At 41.1% G+C, this 22,863-nt stretch overlaps 1 protein-coding gene across 1 annotated transcript; it reads right to left on the reverse strand.

The window, feature by feature from the left end:
- Positions 1 to 5,046: 5,046 nt before the first annotated feature.
- TRIM16 (tripartite motif containing 16) lies at positions 5,047 to 22,205 on the reverse strand. The gene is made up of 6 exons (XM_072403588.1): positions 21,569 to 22,205; positions 15,575 to 15,670; positions 14,251 to 14,484; positions 13,663 to 13,834; positions 11,373 to 11,468; positions 5,047 to 7,932 (listed from the first exon to the last, which is right to left on the reverse strand). Exons 1-6 carry the CDS (start codon positions 22,076 to 22,078, stop codon positions 7,178 to 7,180), a joined length of 1,863 nt encoding a protein of 620 aa, XP_072259689.1. The 5' UTR covers positions 22,079 to 22,205; the 3' UTR covers positions 5,047 to 7,177.
- Between the last annotated feature and the right edge of the window lie 658 nt (positions 22,206 to 22,863).

Genomic DNA, 22,863 nt, shown 5'->3' on the forward strand with positions numbered 1-22,863 from the left:
AGCTCTTCGGGGCAGGGTCCTCTCCTCCTGTATCACTGTCTGTATTAGTCTGTCATTTGCAATCCCTATTTAATGTATAGCGCTGCGTAATATGTTGGCACTATATAAATCCTGTTTATTAATAATAATAATAATAATAATAATAAGTAGCACATGAGCACTGCGGTACAAATGGATTGGCTGCTTAGGCTGCTTCCTCTTCCCCCTATCTACGCTCTTATATACAAGAAACAGCAACAGGCTTATACCAAGTCAAAGTGTAATTATTCTGAACCTATTTAACGTACAGCGCTGCGTAATATGTTGGCGCTATATAAATCCTGTTTAATAATATTATTATTAATAATAATAATGATAATAAAAGGTGACCCCTTTTATTACACAGAGCTGCATTTTTTGGTGTCTTTTAGATATTCCTAGGCTTCAGATACAACTCTCTGCCTATGACCAGGAAAGCAGCAGCTGTGAGTTGGTTATAAACCCCAATATAAAGTCACATAGTATCTGGCGCCACCTTGTGGCTCTGTGCTGTCATTGCCTGGCTCTTCTCTGGATTTTACCCATTGTGATGAATCCTCAGTATTATATATGTGATGCTATAAACTCCTGGGTTAGATATTATCCCATAATTCAGTCTCGTCCTCCAGATGTTTCTGGCTGGAGGGTAATTGATGACCTTCTGGTGGATGGGATATGCACCGCCCTGGGACAATTTTCCAGGTGCAGCTCCGCATTAAAGTCTGGAGGTTAAATACGTGCGTTTAGCTCCCCATGGCCGACCTCCATGCACACAAGACAACATTTTGAGTTTTCCCAGCCTTGGCCTAGTTTGTAGTAACGATGCAGTTCAGGGCGGTGAATTCCAGGAATCCGCTCATTTTATCAGCATCAGGATTAATCTGCGAATCAAAAGTGAAATCAGTAAAATTCTGTAATCCAGCAAATATTGTAGCGGTGCTACAGCCACAAAGCCTGGACAATTCCTATAGAATGTTTTTCTTTGCTGCCACATTCATCAGGACTTTCAGGATGCCTCTGGGCAGGACTGCATCCTCTTGTCAATGATTCTGTGTGGCACCCTAATGATTCAATGATTGTGTGGTGATAATGGTGTTATTACAGTTAGAATAAACTATTGCTGACCTATGGGATACAATGAATATAATGCAGCCTGGTGTGCTCAATGCTCAGGTGACTGTTTTAAATTATTTTCAACTTTCAGACGAATGTTCTCTCATTCCCATCCACCACATTTTTATATGATGCAAAATTCAATAACTGCAAGCTGCTTAGACCCTGAACTAGCAGACATATTGTTAACACCACCATGCTTCACAGTTGGTATGAGGTTCTTCTCTTGAAAAAGGGAATTATGGAGATCTTGTAATCAGGTGATCTTGATTTTTTCCTAGAATTCTAGACACCCTCAACCTTTCTTCTGAGGGTGTTATGGAGATCTTCTAATGACATCATACACATACATAGAGAACACCGGACACTTCATATCTGAGGATGATATCAGACCGGTTCCTCCAGGGAGGTTCTTATTATTGGCTCCTAATTTCTATTTCATGGATCTAAAGTGGTGGGAAAAGAAGGGGTGTACTTATTTTTTGCATGTGACAAATCTGCATTTTGGTCATTTAATGATGAGTATGAATACATCAATTCACAATAATGTGTTATTGTGTCTGGATAGATATGAGATATTGGCTGTAATTGATCTCCCAGCGGTGTGACCAGCGGCAGTCCATCTCGCAGTCCTTTCACGAACTGGTTCATATATAAGTGTGAGATTTCCGGGGAATCTTCGCTATGGACATGCAGATTACCCTTTCACCAGTAACATTCCCCCTGCTGAGAACCCCGCTCTGTAATTTTGCCTTGGCCGTCTGACATCAGACATCAAGAGCGAACCCCCGGGTGGAAGGATGTAAATTTGTCACAAGGGTTTATGGTGATATCACATGATTTGGAATTGATGAGATAGTCCTGGGGCAGGCTCTCCATTTCTAGATTACAAAAGGACCAAGTTCAGAGTAGGGCGAGGGCTCCCCCTTGTGGGAAGGCAAGTACCTATTTATGATTAAAGAGAACCTGTCATTTCAGTCTGCTTGGATCATTTCACTTACAGTTGTTTTCCGCTTTACCTTACAATCTCATTTGAACTTTTTTTTCTCATTTTATTTTCTCACATAGATTTCAGCACATCAGTCATCGCTGCCCAATTCCAGAGAAATGCGTTTATTTTACCGCCACCCCTGAGACTGACCTTGCTCTATAAATCTTCACCCGGAATTTACCCATCACACGGACGACATTTTGACATTCCATACAACGTATTTTCTTACGGGACCATTTGTAGAATTCAACGAGGAGGTGACATCACTGGCTGCGCCGAGCGCCTGGTATATTTTAGAGTAATGTCCAAAGGCAGATTCGTCTACAAGCGTTTGATGTCGGTTTGGAATTGATTTGCACATTCCCCGCGGTGTATCATGGAATTCTTCCATCCACAGACTAGGTTGCCACGTTAAGAAGTTCCAGACGCCGTTAATAAAGTGTAAGAGAAAAGCCGCCATGGTTGGATGTGGAATCTGATCTCTCCCAAGGGCTGCCCCAGGAATCGGATCTCACTCTGGATATTCAAGTCCAACGTCCCAAGTCCAAAGAACGGCACGGCCGGCTCCTCGTCTGTGTGCATCAGGCATACCATTCTATCTCCATCCATTTATCAAGGTTGGCCATTATATTAAGCCTGGAGGCTGACATTAATTAAAGGGTGACACAGCTGATAGTCCATGATGGAAGACAGAGCGAGGTCCTGGAAAAAGGCGCTATCGTGAGAGCTTAGATCTGGATGTTGATAAAACATCACCCTAAGGTGGGTTAAGATTCAGGAAGCTTGCATGGCTTGCGGAGGTTGGCATCTTGCACAGTCCCGCTGGTTATTAAAGAACCAACTTCTGCATATTTGGTGGCAGTGACCAATATTGTTCAGCTCACTGCCGCCCCCATTCATTCTCTATCGGACTGCCGTAGTGAGACGCTAAGTGTAGCACCTCCCCCGAGGAAACAGTTCCCTGACATGAGGAAGCAGAAACCTCACCGCCAGTCTGAACACAGCCATGAAGTCACTTGGGTGGTAAAGTTAGAGGTCTCTGATTGCATTCTGTATCAATGCAGTCACCATGCTCGATGGAAAAAAGAAGACACTAATGCAACAACACTTCAGCTTCATTGCTTGCAAAAATGTAACTTCTTAACTTAGTATTTATAAAAGCTCTCCAAGACTGAAGAAGAGAGACCAATATGGGAGAACCTGGCTGATCAAGCAAACCTGGAATAGATTTCTTAAAAATCATTTGGCAAATGTTTGCCATTTTAGACCAGATCCATTCCAGGTTTGCTGGATCATCCAGTTTCACCAATGATGGTCTATCTTCTCTAGTCATGAAGAGCTTTAATAAATCAGACCTGAAGTTTCTGATAGAATCATCTGCAGGAGATTAGAACCATTGAGGTGCACATGAAGTAGTTTACTTATGCTTTCTGCCTCCAGATAACATTATAATACTGCATCTCTATAGGTGCATCCAATATACTATGGAGTCAGATTGTTAAATGTGAATCTGGAACCCATGGATTTTCAGCCACTGATTTCCCAGCAATGAGCGGCATCCCTTAAAAAAGATCATCAGTGTTCTCCCCAGCCCCTTTTAGTTGGGCGCACCACCTGGCACTTGTTAGTAACCACCTGGCTACTTTTGGCTGATTACTTGAAGGTTTGGTCACATTCCATGGGCCACCACCCACCTACAGCTTCTTCCCACCCAGCCTAAAAAAGTTTCTGGGGAGAACCTTGTTCATGTATGAGCTTCGGCCTACCCTGCGCACACTTCTCCTGCTCCTCCTGTGTCAGTTTCCCTTTAACTGCAGCTGTAGCTTCTCACTAAGCATATATTAAGACAGGTAATGTCAAACACGTTGCAGCATCGCTGCGTCCCCAATGCACCGGATGCACATTATCTCCACCAGTCTGCCAAACGCGCCCCATCGTCAATTATTAGCTGAATGGCTTAATTTCATTAGGCGCGGCTCACGTTCGGTGCACAAGTGGCCTGATTTGCACATAACAATTACCCAGCTAATAAAGAATAAAATGAAGTGCGTCCCCCTCCCTTCCCCGACTGCGGAGGAGAAATGCGTCAGGCTCAGCGGAACGCTTGGCATTTCTCAGCCGAAATGTCACCGATTTTCCTGAGAGATAACGTTATAAATTCCACTTTTGTGTCAGAGCAGAAACAGGCCGAGCGCTTCGCATTAAACGCTGGCAATAATGGATATTGTCGTTCGGGGAACGCCAACGTGGCGGGTTTATGAGGCGTAAGACAGCAGCTACGCCGACGATGACATTGAAATAAGCGGCTCTGGATCCTGACTGGAAGAAAAACTTGGAAGATATTTGGAACAAATACGAGTGTGGATCTAAAAGAGTGACAAAAAGGAAAATATGTTCGTCATCCGACCATGGCCAGAACTATCTGCCTATTGGGGGAATTCTTATCGGTTCATTCATTATTGAGCAAATTAAAAAATAAATGTGGACCTGTCATCATTTATGTTTTCTGATGTGTGGAGTAACATGCTGAGTTATGTGTCACCCTTCCAGGTATGTATTACTAATGGAGATCACAATGCCGACATCTGCTACAAATCCGGGGTCACCATCTCCTTCCTGGAATGAGATAACAAAATCACATATCTGTGCAGTTCTTGTTCACAAATCTCTGGCACAGATCAGCCCCTCACCTTGTGACTAATACAAAGTTATAATTTTGCAGTCTGATGGATAGGAGATTGAAGAAAGCGAAAAGGTATATTCATTGTGATTTGCTTTCTTTTATTATAACAAGATATTTTCACTTCTACGTCCCCCATTTTTTCCCCGTTCATCCTTCTGCAGCAAAACTTTTTCTCTATGGCAGTGCTGAAGGTAATCTACCAAGAAATATAGCAATAACACTCCTTCAGGCCGGCACCAAATCTTACAAGACACATTTTATCAACCGTTACATCTGCAGAAAACAACATCATTTGGAGCATGATCGTTCTTGTATCATTCATTGTTTTTTCTAAAAAAAAAGTTTTATTTTTAAAAGTTACTTTTTGCAAAAAGGTGAAGAATTGGTACCTAATCAATCAAATCTTGTAGCTCTGCCATGACAGATCTCATTGTAGACCCAGCAGCATCATCACCGGGTCCATGAGCTTGTCTTTGTAATACAGGTCAATCATGGAATGCTGGAATCAGGAAGCATCGGAAATGGCTGCATGTAATGTTGAGCCTATATGGCTGAAATAACTGAAATACCTGGTGTGCCAGGGACATTCAATCTGAGGGTTAGAGGATGTTGGGTGTCCATTAACCAAAACATTATGGGGGTTCTGTCTGACATCCTGCCGCTTATAATGCTCATTATGGGAAGCTCACAGTGTGCAGCGAAATAGGAGGAAGCAATTTCAGTCCATGAGAGGAGTTGGTACAACTCTGCATAATAGAGAGAAATTATTTCTCCCCCCTGGGTATAATTTTTTTATATACCCTGAAAAGGACCATATAAGAATTGGAATGAAAACAGGAAAGCAGGGTTTTTTTTTTTTTTTTTTGCAGAAAATCAGAATCCAGTATATATTATAACAGTGATTTGTTTCCAACAATTTCATAAAAAATTTGCATCATGAGATTCCTGCCCCTTTACCTAGACAGAATAGTCGCTACTGTTTGAAAAAGAAATACAGTTCACATCCCAACGCGTTTCACCAATGAGCTTCATCAGGGGGTCTGCAGAGAGATTTGTTGATTGATCAAAATTTGTATCAGGGAAAACCACGTGTAGATAGATTCAAATCTTCCTTATAAGTGATAAATGATTCCTAGTAACAATGCAGAATTTGGCAGCCTGGAGGTGCCGTTTGTCATTTTCAAACAGTGGAGACTATTCTGTCTAGGTGAAGGGGCAGGAATCTCATGATATGACATTTGGGAAAGACCCAAATCAATATATCCAGTTGTTGTATATATGAAATTGTTGGAAACAAATCACTGTTATAATATATAATGGATTTTGATTTGCAAAGTAAATCCCTGCTTTTCTGTCTTCATTCCAATTTGTGCATCTAAGAGGTAAACCTTGACTTTAGCTGTAAAAAGTATTATTTACTAATTTCTAATCACTAACACAAAAGCTTCAAACTACATCTCCATGAAAAGAAAATATTTAATACTTGACCATACCATGGCTAGATTTGGCTCTGTTGAAAATCTAAAGCTTGCTGAAGAATTTTTAGGCTCAGACAAAAGGTTTTCTGCTTGTCTGGTTCCCCTCCAAAAGCAATGGTATGATCCACCAGCCACCAAGTCTACTGATACTAACTCTTATAGTGATGTAGAGGCTGGTGGATCAAGGTGCTGGGGAGTAGGACATCTGACACTCCTAAATGAGTTAAGCTGCGTACACACGGCAAATTTTTCTCGCCCGATAATCGGTATCGGCCAATTATCGGGCGAAAATCTGCCGTGTGTACAGTCGGTCGTCGTCCATCGTCCGACGAACGTCCTGGCGGATCCATGGACGATGGACGACGACCGATCCTAATGAAAGGGAAGGGGAGAGCGCGCAGCAGGGTGCCGCTCCGTCGCTCTCCCCCTCCCCTCTCCATAGAGCATGAACGGTGCTGTATGTACAGCATCGTTCATGCATCGTGCAGTCTTTTCTCCTTGGAAAGGATCGTGAAAGATCCTTTCCAACGAGAAAAATTGCAGGTGTGTACGCAGCTTTAGAAGTTGGGGATTCTTCAAGAGCTTGCAGAAGAATCTATAGAATTCTACTCTTTTGTGAATGTCAAGGCTTTGGTTTCCATTGTCGTCACCAGTCAATACAAGTCACAATAGGGACATAGCGGAACGTGCTGGAGAGGGTGGTGGAACAATATCATAAACATCAAAGTTAAGAATTCTTCTTAAAAGCTTCAGAAGGGTATGTGGCAGTACAGTTACGTTCTATTTATATTGTTTACAGGGAGACCTTAGTTTGAAGTTCTTATTCTATATATAAATAAAACCAATGGACATGGTATCAGTCTTAAACATTTTTGGACGTCACAAGCTGTGAAGCTACACACTGGTGACTTTAGTCACTGTTTTTTCTGACTCAAATAATATTTGGTTGTTCCCATCAGGTGAGGCATCTGAAGTGCTTTTCTCCATCTTGATGGTCTGAACGGTGGTACTGATGGTAACCTCAGTCTTGGTACTAGATGTGATGGTTTCTTTAGAGTCGGTGTTTGACACCTTGGTCTCAGATGGAGACAGTTCTGCTGCAGTTTGGGCCATGTCTTCCGGTGCAATAATAGTCACTGAGTTTTCCTTCTTAGGGAGCCAAATAGCTGCATACAAGGGTTCAGCAAAAGTTCCCTCAAACTTGTGCAGGAGTGTCATTGAGTCAGTCACTCCGTAGAATGCTATGGTTCCTCTCTGGTGGTCAATATAGATGCCGATCCTTGAAAACTTCCCGGATTTTATTGGAATCTCTACGTCGCTGTGCCAAGCTGAGAACTCTTTGCCGTTCCACTTTAAGGTCCAAGAGAAGTCGTTGCCTGTTATGGTGCTGTTGCTCTCTGACCCCTTTCTATCGATACATTTGTAGGTCATGCCAATATGGACTACTTCACCTTTGAACTGAATTTCGAAATAGTGACGGCTCATGTAAAAACTTTCTGCGCTGAGGACCTGGAGGAAGTGCTCAAACCGTTCCGGGAGGTCTGGGTAAGACTGCTGCCATGGAGAAGAGTTAGAGACTTTCCGGTTGTTTTGTAACAGCCTTAGAAAACAGTGAGCTGTGGCTGGGTCCAATGTAACATTTGATTTATCTAGAAGAAAAAAAATTATATTATTAGACATTAATATTATCAGATATCTAAAAAATTGGAAAAGGTGAATGCTAGTAAAAGCTGACCGAAGGGAAAATAAAAACTCTAGGACATCATTATATGTCCTTGATCCCTCCAAGCCCTGATGAAGGGAGATTCCTTCTAAAACTTCCTGAAACGTGTTTGCTTTTATACATTTTGGAAACATTTTGTTGTGATCAATAAATAATAGTTTATTGACATCTCTGAATTGGTTTTCTTTTCACATGATCGGATCCCATGAGGTCTCTGTAAGGTTACCCTATGGCATTAAAAAGTAGCCTGAATGCAACATATATCTAATCCAAATGGAACCTTAACAAATTTGTATCCCAGCTCTATACTGCCCCCAAAAGGTACCTGTGGTTCTCTATGGCTAATCAAACTGCCTGTATAGCTGTTTAAATTCCATAGCTAAGGTTTAAAACTGGTTGGCAAACTATTACATGATGTTACCACTCCACCTGCAGATTGTCTGTTCAGCAACCTGGAGGATCACCTGCCTCCCTTTAGTCGTGATGTTTCCACCAATCTTGGCATCCCCTGCACAAAACCTGAGGCTTGCACACCTGGATTCTGGAGTGTGTGCTGCAGCCAATGCTATGCCTATTTACACCTCTTCAGTTCAGGGCTCAGGTCGCTGAATCCTCAGTGTATTTCTTTCTACTCTGCCAGCATGTTCTCTAATATGCTTCTCTGGATTTGATCTTGACTCTGCCTGTGATCACCGCCTGCCTCGAGCTCAGCCTGTTACCTGACTTTACCTTGGCTTGTTCATCTACCTTGCCTGTACCCACTGTGTTCCTGCTTGATAGCTATTCTTACACTGAAGTCATCTGATCCCTGTCACCCCTGCTGGGGAGAGCCTGGGGGCCGCAAAATGGTGTCTTCCTTGCAATAAAGTAGCCTGGTGGCCACTAGGGTCACCGGCCCGTCACTTCTGTTGAAGAAGGTCACATAGACTCACGTCTCAAGTAATCCAGTGTCACCTGCCAGGGGGTGTAACCCATAATACAAGAACACTGACCATAGTACCAACAGTACTACTTCCCTTCTGCCCCCCAGGCTTCCTATTGGCCTTCAAATGTAATAGATAACCCTACTGGCCCATAGGGAGGTACAGGAAGCAAGAGGGGAGGATTGACCTTTGGAGCTCTGTTTTAAGCAAACATAAACTCAGAAAACAAAAAGGCTTTTGTCAAAAAGAAATGAATCACTGCCTAGTGTAGAGCTCAACACAGCTGCGTGGGGAAAATGTAACTGCCAGCCGCCCGGGGACAATGTAACTGCGGCACACACGCAGGAACTACATCATCAGTGACCATCCAAGTGTGCAGCCAGCTGCAAAGATGGCGCCTTTGAGGAAGCAGCAATGGAGCTCTGCAGGGTGGCTCTACACGGGAAGTCAGTGCCATAATCAGCCATAATTGCTGCTTATGGTGGAAGCTCACCAACCACCAATGAGTTTGGCTCGGCTTTAAAATCTTAATACCAGATTCCCGCAGGTTTTCACTTACAGGAGCCATAATTTTTCCATTGTACGTTAAATCCAATTGGCTTTTCTGAACAAACTGTCATGTTTCTGTACACACAGAGTGAATATTGAATGTCTATTAAAAGTTTCAGCAAACAAAATTGTAACATTCAGTGTTTATGAGGTTCTAAGATCAATAAAAGAAATGATCCTGTGAGTCGATTATAAAGTAGTTAGAGTCCTGTACTCCACCCAGTATCGTTGTGTGCTCAGATAACGAGAACCTGACCTACATACAGCTCTGGGTGTAAACTTACAGCCTGAACACTGACGGGAACATGAGCCATTGTGTCCGAAAGTCCCAGCATGTACGTGTGAATGGGAGACTTGGACAAGCAGCAGCAGGCCATGTTACTGCTAGAAGAGTTGGAGGAACAAGGAGGACCAACATAAAGAAGAAACAAGTCTGGGCAAGAAGTGCATAGAGAAAAGAATAAAGGGAACTGGTTCATAGCTCAATCATTGGGGAAAGCCCAACCAAAGCCGAAAGCGAACAAGACAAATTCTCATATGTTGATTAGGGTAATAAATATTATCTTATAATTAAATTATTATTGGATTCAATATCCCCATTGTGTAGCTGTGCACCTATCCATGCAGGCTTAGGACCTCCCCTGCCTCTCACTTTCCTGTAGACAGATTGAGGTTTTACATTTTCTCACCACCCATGACTACACATCTTTTATAGTCGTGTAGTCATGTGATTTGTAATATAATATGGGGATGAGTAATGTAATCTTTCATCTTTCATTCAGTGTCACATGGTCACATCTGATAGACCTTCCAATCATCTGAATTCATAGATGGGAGGAAATAAGCTGTAATGCAGTGTACAAGCACATTTAGCCCATGACAAATATTATTTCCTGCACTGTAATTTTATGGCTTTGATTTATTAAAGCTCTCCAAGGCTGGAGAGAATACACTTTTATCAGTGAAGCTGGGTGATCCAACAAACCTGAAATGAACTTCCTAAAAGTCATAAGCTATTTGTTAGCAAATGTTTTCAATCCTGGACCAGATCCATTCCAGGTTTGCTGGATCACCCAGCTTCATTTTAATAAATCAGGGCCAACCTGATTGCTATTGAAATTGGCTTTGTTCAGTCATTGGGTAAGTTGAGATTTAAAGCGCACATCCAAAAAAAGCAAAAGTTGAATTTGAATGGAATTTTGAATTTGAAATTTACTGTTATCCAGGGCCCTGTTAAAGAGATTTTCCTCACTTCCTGTACTGGTAACCACAGTTTTATCAGACAGAAAGAAGTGGGTGAGGGGGACACCTATAATTTAAACAGAATGATAATGGGAACATTCAGTGAAATCAGGCATAACCTAAAAGTAAAGGTGCACAAATGTACTCAACCCCAGCCAGTTCTATTATTAAAAATGATGAACAAAAAACAGGTGAAATACAGTCCCCCACATACCTATTCAAGGACAAACAAGTCTCTCAAAAAGTGTGCCCACCACTTTTTTAAATTGCATTAACCTAGGCAAGGGCTGAACCTTTGCAACCCCTTCACTTATTGTCCTAAAAATGCAACAGAAAGGAAAGGGAATTCCAAATGTAGTTGTCACAGGAAGAGGTGTCCCCAATGGAAAATTTAACCTTACCTCTTTTTCTGGGACAACTCAATCACTTTCTCTCCCTAGGACCACTAGGACCAATAACGATTCTTCCCGACACAGCAATAAAATCTGGCATAGGTTCTAACTTTCCTCAACCCAGACATATTAAAAAAAAAGTTTCAGCCATAAGTAAACTTTAATTTAGGACTTGGAAAGCTTCAAACACATTCTGATAATTATTCTACTTCGAAAGAATCCACCATCACCACCTTCTAAGAACACAAATCTTCACTCACATTTTAGGAATTCCTCCCTTGTTGTGGGCTCCGGGGCCGATATCCTGTGACTGGCGGGGACAATTGCAGACACCACGTTCTTAATCAGCAGCTCCTCTGAAAAAAATGTAATAGAAATAAATGTGAATTGTGATTCTGATTTATTCCAGGCAATATTAAAATAAATGTAAACCTAAAAGTAATATATCGCAACATGGAAATCCTGACGTGTGGTGGATGCAAATACAATAAGCACATCTGGCCATTAAAGACCCCTAAGTAGGATTATAAAAAAAACCCTAATGAACAGTATTGACTTGTGAATGTAATCACATGCATAACAATGCATTGACTGCAATCTTTAGATCTGTAGGTTCTTCTGCAAGCTGCTATCTTCACCAGTATGTATAAGGCAGTGCTGATGTGATGAAGTGGAAGATTCCATTGTAACCCCTTTCCCCAGGTCATGGGGCCATGACGCTTTGAACTCACAGGATGTCCTCAGTCTTCCAGTTTGAGAGACTGAGGACATCTAGATGTGAAAAAGAATTATGGTGAAGGTGTCCAGAAGTATGTTAGTGATGCAACCAGAACTACTTTTGCTGGAGGGCTATTTTTATTTTTTATTGAACCCAGATTTGGAATTTAACAACCACTATAAAGGGAATTGTTGAAAATAGAAATGTGCAAGCAGCCATTATTGACTTGCCCATACAGATCCATGGCTGTTATGCTACTTGTGACCTCAGCACCTACTGAACCAACACATAGATGATCAATCCCGATGTCTCAAAGTTGTTGTCTGTTGCATGTGAAGTCAAGATGTTAACAAACTGAGAGCCTTTACCTTTAATTTTGATCAGTTTATTTCCTTGATTTGCAGCTCAGTTCTCCAATAACATTTTTCCTACAAACGTGTCCCTTACACCTGAGATCATTCAAGGTCGCTTAAGTTTAAATATTTGCTCACTTAAACAATCAGACCTCACTAAACGTTGTGTACTGAATGTCCTTGACAAGGTGCAGTCATGGCTGGAAGGAATTTTACCGTCCGGGTGGAGCTGAATTAGGCAATACGGTCCAGTGCCCCAATGTTGTATGCAATACACCCCAAATGCCAGTAATGACATAAATGATAAGTGTCACCAGCTGGGGCAGGTCACACAACTTACCTGTATGAAGTTATATTACTTTCATAGAAAATCTCTAAGGGAAATGCCACACCAATGATCATTTGTGTCAAGACTCCGCTGGATCACAAAGCAGAACATTTGCCCGTTTTGAGGTGTTGATCTCTCAATGGCAGGAGGCCCAAATTAATGCTACTTAGCCGGAATGGGTTCTCCCTGTGTTCATTAGCTATCTGAAGTCTCTCTAGCCACAGGATTGCTAGGGCACTATGGACCCAACCATGAACTTCCCCTATTTGCCCAATTATATACTTGAGAATATACAGTGTTATTACCATTTGATATGTTGAGTATTAGGGATTATTATTATTATTATTATTAATAAACAGGATTTATATAGCGCCAACATATTACGCAGCGCTGTACATTAAATAGGGATTGCAAATGACAGACTAATACAGACAGTGATACAGGAGGAGAGGACCCTGCCCCGAAGAGCTTACAATCTAGTAGGTGGGGGAATTTCACACACAAAAGGATGGGAGATATGTAGTGTGGGAAGTAGTGATGGTTTCAGATGACAGAAGAAGCCGGGTAGGCAAGTTTGAAAAAATGGGTTTTGAGTGCTCTTTTAAATGAGCAGAAAGTAGGAGCAAGCCGAATAGGACGAGGAAGACCATTCCAGAGAGTTGGAGCAGCTCTAGAGAAGTCTTGTATCCGTGCGTGTGATGAGGTTATGAGTGAGGAAGTCATTAATAGGTCATTGGAGGAGCGGAGAGAGCGGCAGGGGGAGTATTTTTTAACCATGTCAGAGATGTAAGTGGGACAATAACTGTGTAGAGATTTGAAGGCAAAGCACAGGTGCTTAAATTTGATTCTAAGGTGAAAAGGAAGCCAGTGGAGAGAACTACAAAGAGATGTAGCGGAAGAGGAGCGGAGGGAAGGATGGATGAGTCTGGCTGCAGCATTCATAATAGATTGTAGAGGAGAGAGTCGGGTTAGTGGAATACCACAGAGGAGGAGGTTACAGTAGTGGGATAAAAATCACATTCAAAACATCCCTTCATCCCCCATCTGAACAAGGTCTTTGGGTTCTCCAGGTTAATTAAACATATGATGAATAAAATACATTTGATGGTCACATGTTCACATGTGTGTGGACAGCCCACTCGCAGACTCACCTTCCTTTGCAAACTCCCCAAGCTTATCTGTGTACAAGTTTGACAGAAGCTGAATCAGTTTTTCTGTTGACTCCGTCACCACCGTCCTGATCCCGGACAGCTTGTCTTTAAGCCCGATATAAACACTGGGGATCGTGTCATCGCCTGTTGACTTCCTAAATTCACAGTATTCCTGTGGACACAATGTAATAGACATATTTGGAATGTGTGACAATGCAAAGTCATGAACTGATAAATATTTAAAGACATTTTAAATAAAGTGGTGGAATCTTCTAACGTGGGTGACCTCCACAGAGCGGATTTTCCTTCTTTTGAGATCTCTTCTCAATACCTGGTATGCATTTAGAGAACTTTCAGATTGAATAATTGTTAAATCCTATCACCCTTACATAATCTCATAGAAACTAAAGTTCACTTTTTCCCAAAAAAAATGGGTTCATCCCAAACCTAAAGAATTCAAACCCTACCCAAATACAACAAATAGACCTTAGATACACTGTAATGATAGCAATGGTTGCCATAAAATGCTGCTCTTTATCCTACTGCATAAGAATTAGAGTAATTCTAGCATCTTTCAATACTTCATACCTGAAGGAAGCAAAACTCGCTCTTGTGTTTGGCTATGCCTTCGACCTTGGCTTTGGTTTTCTTCAGATCGTTGCACTTCTGTTCCAGGTGGGTCTTGATCCCTACAGACTGGTTGATAGCCGACTTCTCCCGCTGGTCCAGGAATTCTAAGACTTTGGTGTGGGCTTTCTTCACTGCTTCCTGTAGTTCTTCAAACTGGAGATCAATAGACTTTCTGGCTTCAGCGACAGAATTCTGAGGAACACAAAACTCACAGTTAATAAGGAATAAATGATGCAGTTATGGTCCGGAAAGGATTTGAAAGTGTAATACACACAAATATGTGTAGACTTCCCTTACCACCACCATCAAATGGATTAGTCTAGATATTTCAAGTTACCTTTGGGGTATGAGTATATACCTAACACACCATGTTAGTGGAAGGGTGGTTGTGTTGCAATGCATCCAAAAATAAGGCCACCCACTATTGAGTGAGAACCTAAACTTCTTTTAATGCATTTGGCAGCTCATTCAAAAAAATAGACTGTCTTGCCACAACAAACGGCAGTACACTGTACAACATACAATATGCAACCACGTATATGTGAACCAAGCCTCAATATTACAGTATACAAAGAAATTTTAGGCGACTAGAAAAAAAGAACATAATTTATTATTTAAATATAACAAACCCAGGTCCATAAAAACCTTAGATAGGTAGACCTGTCTGGTGGGATGGAACTCTGGTGTGGTGGAACTTTGATGCCTTAAGACCTTTGGGATAAATTGGAATGGTGAACCAGGTCTCCAGGTCCAATCTCAGTACCTGACCTCACAAATGGGACAATTTCCACAGATACCCTCTAAAATTTTGTGGAGCGCCTTTTCAGAAGGTAGAAGCTGTTATAGGGGCAGCTTCATATTAATGGCCATGGTTTTGGATTGTGATGTCCAAGATGCTTCTTTACGTGTCATGGTCAGATGTCCACCACATTTTGGTCATTGGATATATCACGTAGGCTTTTTTGTTTTCAGCATCATTGAAGTCCATTTAAAAATTACTAGTAAGGTTAGGAAGAACCTTCAGGTAGGTCTACCTGATAAATGGGGGACAGCCACTTACTAACTTTTGTTGAATGAGACAACAAATATACTCTCAAGTATAGAACCCACCCACAACCTATGTGTTGGTAGTACCAATCCTAGATACTATAAGTTTTTTTCTGACATTTTATAGAAAATGTAGATCACTCTCTAGAAAAAAAACTTTTTTTTTACATGTAACTGTCAGTTGAATGTTCACATTTCACAACAAAAAATGTGAATATTTTACATTTACACTCACCTGTATTGACGTGGTATTGGCCTCTAATTTGATAATGGCGTTCTCAGCTGACTTCAGCTTCCAGTCATATTCTGAAACTATTTCCTGTATTTCAGCCTGGGAACAAGGAAAAAAAGTTTTTTTAGAAACCTGCTTTGCATTTTATTTTAATATTCGTACATTCCAGGCAACATCAGATAAAGAGTTCCTGCAAAACCTGCTGATGTGTTACAATCCACCCATGCTATCATTAATCTCAGTTTTTTATCATCAACAGCAGTCAAATTCAACTGAGTTTTCACAGTGTTTATGGTGGGACAGCTACTTGTGTTCCTTTCCACAATGTAATTTATGGGCCGGCCGACTGACTTAATATTAATGCATTCCCCATGTGGTTGGTATTTCATTGAAGCAGGAGAAGAGTGATTAGTTACAGAAAGATGAGCTTATCATTCCACTGATTCTCTTTCCACTGTCAAGTCGCAAGCTGCAGATGGACAAGACCTGTAAGAATTACTTGATTGTAGCACAGAAGTGACCAACCAGATTGTTGGTTGCTATCATTTACTATATTTTTGCAAAATAAGTCAGTTGATCCTTGAATTATTTATTTATTAGCTACATAAGGAAAACATATACTCACCTGTTGATGCCGTACAAGGTGGCATAGACTGGCTCACTGCAGGAAATGTTTTATAGAATACAACGGGGCACTCCCAAATTCCAGGAGAAGTCCAGTTTATAATCAGTTCTGGAACTGTGGCAACATTTGTTTTGTGTTTCAATTAAATTGGGTTTGACTCAACAACTGAATACAATACCCAGGTCAGCCTGCACACAATGTGGATACACCCTGTAGAGTATACACTTCCTGCTGGTATTATCTGTGGTTTCGAGAAAAGCTACAAGTCTTAGAATGTTTATAATGCATATGCATATAAACCAGAATGCATATAAACCAGATGGGTGACTTTCATCTCCCCTTTTTTTAATGTATATACTCATTAATATTATTTTTTTTAATATTATTATTATTATTATTAATAAACAGGATTTATATAGCGCCAACATATAACGCAGCGCTGTACATTAAATAGGGGTTATTAAACTTCATCAATTTTAATTTTTCTTTATGTTTCTTTCTTTACATCCCCAGCACAACAGCTGACGTTGGATTTCAGGCTGACCAACAAAAGTGCCAACCCAAGTGACAGAGAGCTACAGAAATAAGCTGCTGTTTCTCTGGGTGCTCTATCAAAGTCGTGTAAGGATGGACAAGGTACTTAGCAAGGATGGGCATGACTGCATGGGCGATGAGCCTTAGCGAAAATCAAGACATGTTGCAGCATAGGTTGTCCTTTGTGCAGTCCCATCCTGCTGAATTGTCCCTCATGTGCTTGCCCCTCTCTCAAATCCTGGCAGCCCCTTTGCAATATATGAAGTTTGGTTGTGACAGGAGATACCTAAAGAGTCATGACTGGTTACCCCTTCAGGGCAGTGATAGCGGCCCTGGCTAGCTCCCCCAAGCTTTGCATGTCCATCTATAATCCCTCATCTCTTCTGCAGGCCACCCAGACTAGGCTCTGGTGTTGGAGCTCACTTGGGTTTTTACTCTCCCTCCTCTACATGAAGGTGTTTGGGCTCTTCAGTTCCAAGTACTGTCAAAAAAGGAGGTGATAGAGCCTGACAGTTGGCTTCTCAAGTCCAAGTACTGGCATATGGGAAGGTGCCAGGGCTCGGCAATTGGCTCCTCAGGCTCCAGTTACTGGCATATATGGAGATGATGGGGCCTAGAAATTAGCTTCCCAGGTTCAAGTACTGGCATATGGGGAGATTATGGAGCCTGACAAATGGCCCCTTGGGTCCAAGTACTGGCATATAATGAGGTTAGATGCTCACCCATACCTTGGAACAACGCTCTGGTAGAGCTTTGGAACACAGAACACACACAGAATATGGATTGGTGAATATTTCTTGCTGTGGTTAGAGACTTTCAGCTTCCTTTAACATCCATAATAATTATAAACAGTAGTACCACATCTAATTTCTTAGCATAGTATATATAATAGTAACAAATAGGTATAAGTATAAATATAACAGTAATAGTAAGAAATTAGGTGTGGCACATTTGTCCCCGGTAGCTGAATAAAGTAGAAAGTTATAAACAGTAACAAAACTGAATTTTCATCGTCGTCTGTAAAAGTGAAATCCGCAACAGATATAATTATCTACCAACCTGTTATTATCAAAAGCCAAATCTGCAATGCGAGAATGGGCACAGCTAGTTTTATAAGCTAAGAATTGTATAACAATGAATAAAGCATATTTATATAACAGGGGCGTATGTATTATTATTCTGGGGTAAGAGCTGATAGTGTGCAGCAGCCAATAAAAACAAGCTTACTATTATCCTTCAATGCTGAATGCTTACAACTCATAAATGGCTTCTACCAATCAGCTGCTATGGGTACTACAAATTGGCATGCTGTTTTTCATGGCTGAATGGCTTAATAGAGGGAATATATGTGAATAGTTTTGTGAATAATGCTTTGACTTTGCAGCTTAGAATTCTTTTGGAGGGAATCTTCTAGTTTAGTTCTCTGTACTTGTTGGGTTAATGAGAAAGTTGTTATCAAACAAAAAGCATGGCACACAAGGCATTGCCAGGGGGAACTTGTACCAATCGAAAATTAAAGACACAGTGTACCATATTAGCTCTTCCAGAACAACAGACACTGATAATATGGTATCTATGGGCCAATGCTTTTATAATGGTCTGGCTGGGTTGTCTATTGGCCCTCAGCTGATCAGGAGCCAACACTATGCACTATGTTATGGGTTGTTCCATATTTTTGAAAAGATAATTGGCAAAAATGTTCAAGAGGGATTCGCCACAAGCCAGGACAGGAAACTGGGAAAAAGGTTCCTCTTGCCGGCTGCAAATGAATAACATAATTTTAGCCTGGGCAAGGTGACTGGCCGGAGCTCCAAGAATGGCCTTTTAAAAATAAAAGGGTTAAGTCAGTGCTAAGTCCTTTAGTAGAAGTCCATCACATTCAGGTGGATTTGTTCTGTGATCTTGATGATGTTTCATAGTTTGTCCAAGCCAAGCTTGTCCATAGTGTCCATATGTCCATAAAGTATCATGGCATGACCCCGGTATTTATGGTCATACAGGTACGATGAAGAAATGAATATAAACACCATGGAACATGTATAGGAAGATGATTGTCCAAGAACAGGATGGGAGGCGAAAAAATGTCTTTCAGGCCCCGCAATTCCCTGGAACAGAAGCTTATACACCCAAAAAAACTCAAAAACCATACTTGGAAAATGCAGTGCAGTATAGTGGGAAATGAAAAGACCTTTGGGAAACTTGAACACACATTGGGACTCCAAAAGGGGTTCTATCCTGGCTTATAACAAATTGGCCTAATTCCATGAGTAGACAAATCAACCCAGCCTACCCATCTTCTTTTGAAACCATCACTACTTCCCCCTACTACATATCTCCCCTCCTATTGTGTGGTACTTCCCCAACCTCCTAGATTGTAAGCTCTTCGGGGCAGGGTCCTCTCCTCCTGTGTCAACGTCTGTATCTCTGTCAGTTGCAACCCCTAATTAATGTACAGCGCTGCGTAATATGTCGAAGCTATATAAATCTTGTTTATTATTATTAATATTATTATTAATAATATTAATAATAATAAAGACTAGCTCAACATAGGAGGGCAAAGTCTGCAGGTCAAGAGATTTGAGAACAGAGAAGTCCAAATTTTGAATTTTGAGGACAAATGGTTTGCAAGGGTCCAGTGTACAGTGTAGCCAGTGTAAGTGCCACCTACTTAAAACTTGGACAATCATCCCTGAAGCAGGAGCCTTCACTAATATCTATCCTCTTTATATAGTGCCCTATCAATTTCTCTACATTGGCAATTCCACACTAAATTGCACTTTTAACCATGGAAGCCAAAGGTTGAACACACCCATGCAAATTTAATGACACTAAGAGATAGGATGATGTAATGAGATCAGGGTGGTTTCCCAATGTTCCTGTTCTTGGACAAGCATTGGGCTTGATCCAAGGTGATGGATTAAGGTGTTTGTCCTACCTGTGAGTATAATTGCTTAGATATGATATGATATGAGTAAAACTGAAGCATAGATATGCTACAAACATTTATTATTAAACAAGTTCAGATCAATGCGACTACGGCTGCATATACACATGCAATAATTGTCGTTGGAAAGGATCTTTCACAATCCTTTCCAACGACTGCACAATGCATGAATGAGCGCTGTATATACAGTGCCGTTCTGCTCTATGGAGAGCAGAGTGGGGAGAACGAGGGAGCACTACCCAGCTGTGCTCTATCCCCCCACACTTTCATTACAATCGTTCCCCATCCGTGGATCTGCCAGGACAGTCATACGGATGACGAGCGCTGTACACACCAGATTCTCGTCCGAAATCAGCTCTGATTATCAGACGAGAATTATCTAACGTGTGTACATAGCCCTACTTCTAGTAGACCATGACCTGGATGAATATGAACCTTGAAGATGCATCCTTTTTAGAAAAGCATGTTGTCACCCTAATGCAGGAAGTGTGTCAGGACTACAGAAAACTTCCCTCTCTCCTCCTATTCTTAACATGGGGCAGGGCCGATATTATTGTTTGATATTTCAGCATACTACAGGTATTGAAATTCTTACAAGATTTCCATCAGTATAACCAGAAATTTCCTGTGCACTTATCTGATTAAAATATCCAAAATCTTTGTTTCAACTTGTTCAGTTCTTCTTGTTGAACTGTTGCTACAATCTAGCTACACACTGTATTTGTTGTACTGTTTATGTAATAGGAAATTCTGTAAATATACACTCTCACTACAAGTGTTGCAAAAACTGTCTGGGCATTTTTGGCTTTTGTTATACAACCATTGTTATTCGGTAGTTATGTGTCATACTTATGTCTCTATAAAGTAAGAGCTATAGAGAGACCCTTTTACCTTCAGGGAAGGGCTGGGCTTGTTTTGTAATTTTGAAGACTCGTCATCAAAGTGGTTTCCTTGCCTCTAAAGAAGTATCAGGAACATACCTGGTTTATTGCACCAAAAGGCCAGAAGATTGACGAACAAGTGATGGAGTTTTGTTGTCTCCATTGATGGTCTTCTAAATACTAAAGCCTATAAAGGCATTTGAGACAACTATGCTCTACTAACATTGTAGACATGTTTTGAAGGCCTTTTTCTGTTTTCTAAATGGTGGTGTCCATATGTACAAGACCAGCCTCATAAACATATGGTGTTACAAGTTTGGTATCGGAGAACACAAGAACAGAGCCCTGACATAAACCCAGCTGAATATGACGGGGATAAATATGAATGCCAATAGAACCCTAGATCTTCTCAGTCCGCATCAATACCCGACCTCACAAATGGGCAGACACAATCCAAAATCTGGTGGAAAGCTTTCCAGGAAGAGTGGAAGCTCCTACAGATGCAACTTCATGATAATGGTCATGGATTTAGATTGGGATGTCCAGGTATCTGACAATCATTTAACACAATGTTTCTCAACCAGGGTTCCTTTAGAGATTGCTAGGGGTTCCTTGAGCAATCAGCACTTTGTGCCTCTCAGGTTAGTTTAGATGACACCAGTGATTATTTTGGCTATCTGTAAGCGTGACGTTCTTTCCAATGGACAGCAATGTAAGAGGTATTCTTCCCAATGACCACCATGCTAATGTACTGTGAGCTGTGGATATAGTTAATATATCCATGTTTCCCCGAAGACCTGAAAAATATTCCAAGGGTTCCCTATGTTCAAAAGGTTGAGAAACAGTGATCTAGCATGTATATGTAGCTGTAAACCAATGGCAAAATGTCTAAAACACTAGAGTTAGAGTCAGAATAAAGCATCAGTACCTAACCTGATAGGGTTCCACTTTTCCCAAATATACATTTTTATCTTTAAATAATGATAGAATGTTCATATGATATGTGCACATACCTCCACTTGTTTCCTCGCCTCGGCACAAGGTATCGGTTGGTGGTCTTTATGCTCCTCTTCTGTGCATTCCTCACAAATACACATCAGGTCCAACTTACAGAACAATTCCAGTGGTTTGTTGTGTATATTGCAAGTTCGCAAATCCATATCATTGATCGGGGGCACCAGCTGGTGGGAATGCAGCTTGGGGTTATCAAGGTGGGGTCTGAGATGGGTGGTGCAGTAATTCACCATGCAGGTAAGACACGTCTTCACCGCTTTGACCCTTTCCACCAAGCAGAAGTCGCACAGAACTATATTTCCCTCAGCCTCCTCTGTGGATATCTTCTCTCCTGGTGGATGCCCAGTTGTAGAGCCATTGGATGTAACCTTTAATGACCCTAGCTCGGTCACAGAATGGCTTTTACAATATTTGACCACCTTGGGGTCTTCTGATGTTGCAATGGTTGAAATTTCTCCGCAGCTTTGGCATTTGGAGACGGGCTTGATGGAGAGTTCTGAGTCAGCCATGTTCTCAGAGTTCTCAAACTTCGGTCTGCAGTTTTGAACTCCACAGCAGGATGTCAGCAAGCTGATGAAGCCACACCTGAATGAGCAACGCAGCCAGGAGCACTTAACCACCTGCGTGCCAGAAGAAGGAAAAAGCTGTAAGATAATGAAAGAGAGAGCTAGGCCCCGGCTTCAAATTAGATTCTCTCCTTTCAAACAAACTCTACTGGTTTTGTATCTCTGGCCATGAACAAACAAAGCCAGAAAGCAGCAAGGAATCTGAACACCAGGCATGCAAGGACAACGTGAACTATGTACAGGAATCCAAGAATATAGAATGATTTAAGGAGGCACTGCTCCTTTTTTTACCTTTCGTAAAAAATTATTGATTTCATTATGTAAGATATACCGGTACTTGCATTCAAATCAGACAAATTGAAAACTGGTGCATTTTTTTTTTGTTATATGTAGTGTTTTAAAAATCTGAATACATTCTTCTTATTCAGCAACAAAATCACTATCTAGGGCAGGGGTTCTCTCTGAGTACTGGTATTTATTCTAATTATTGTATTACCTTATGCTTGGGTAGTACGTGAATGGAACGCGATAGTAAAAATAGTTGTAGCTGTTTGTATATTTGTCATTTTTTAATTTTACTTTTTTAAATAAATATGATAAAGTTATCAATGCTTATGATTTTATTTCATGTTCTATTCCGAGCTATCGATATCTAAAGTACAGTAAATTCAAGCTGTTGACATATTTGGAAGTCATACTGGCAACTAATATAAGGAATGGTGATGATT

This window comes from Pyxicephalus adspersus, chromosome 3 (assembly GCF_032062135.1).
Source record: "Pyxicephalus adspersus chromosome 3, UCB_Pads_2.0, whole genome shotgun sequence".
Classification (NCBI taxonomy): Eukaryota; Metazoa; Chordata; class Amphibia; order Anura; family Pyxicephalidae; genus Pyxicephalus; species Pyxicephalus adspersus.

What these genes read in the sequence shown, in the direction of transcription:
- TRIM16 (XM_072403588.1), bottom strand. Translation starts at nt 22,078, where the DNA reads ATGGCTGACTCAGAACTCTCCATCAAGCCCGTCTCCAAATGCCAAAGC. An exon ending in AGGCGAGGAAACAAGTGGAG is followed by an intron (nt 15,671 to 21,568) that starts GTATGTGCACAT and finishes CCTTGTTCCCAG; the next exon opens with GCTGAAATACAGGAAATAGT. An exon ending in CCAATACCACGTCAATACAG is followed by an intron (nt 14,485 to 15,574) that starts GTGAGTGTAAAT and finishes TGTGTTCCTCAG; the next exon opens with AATTCTGTCGCTGAAGCCAG.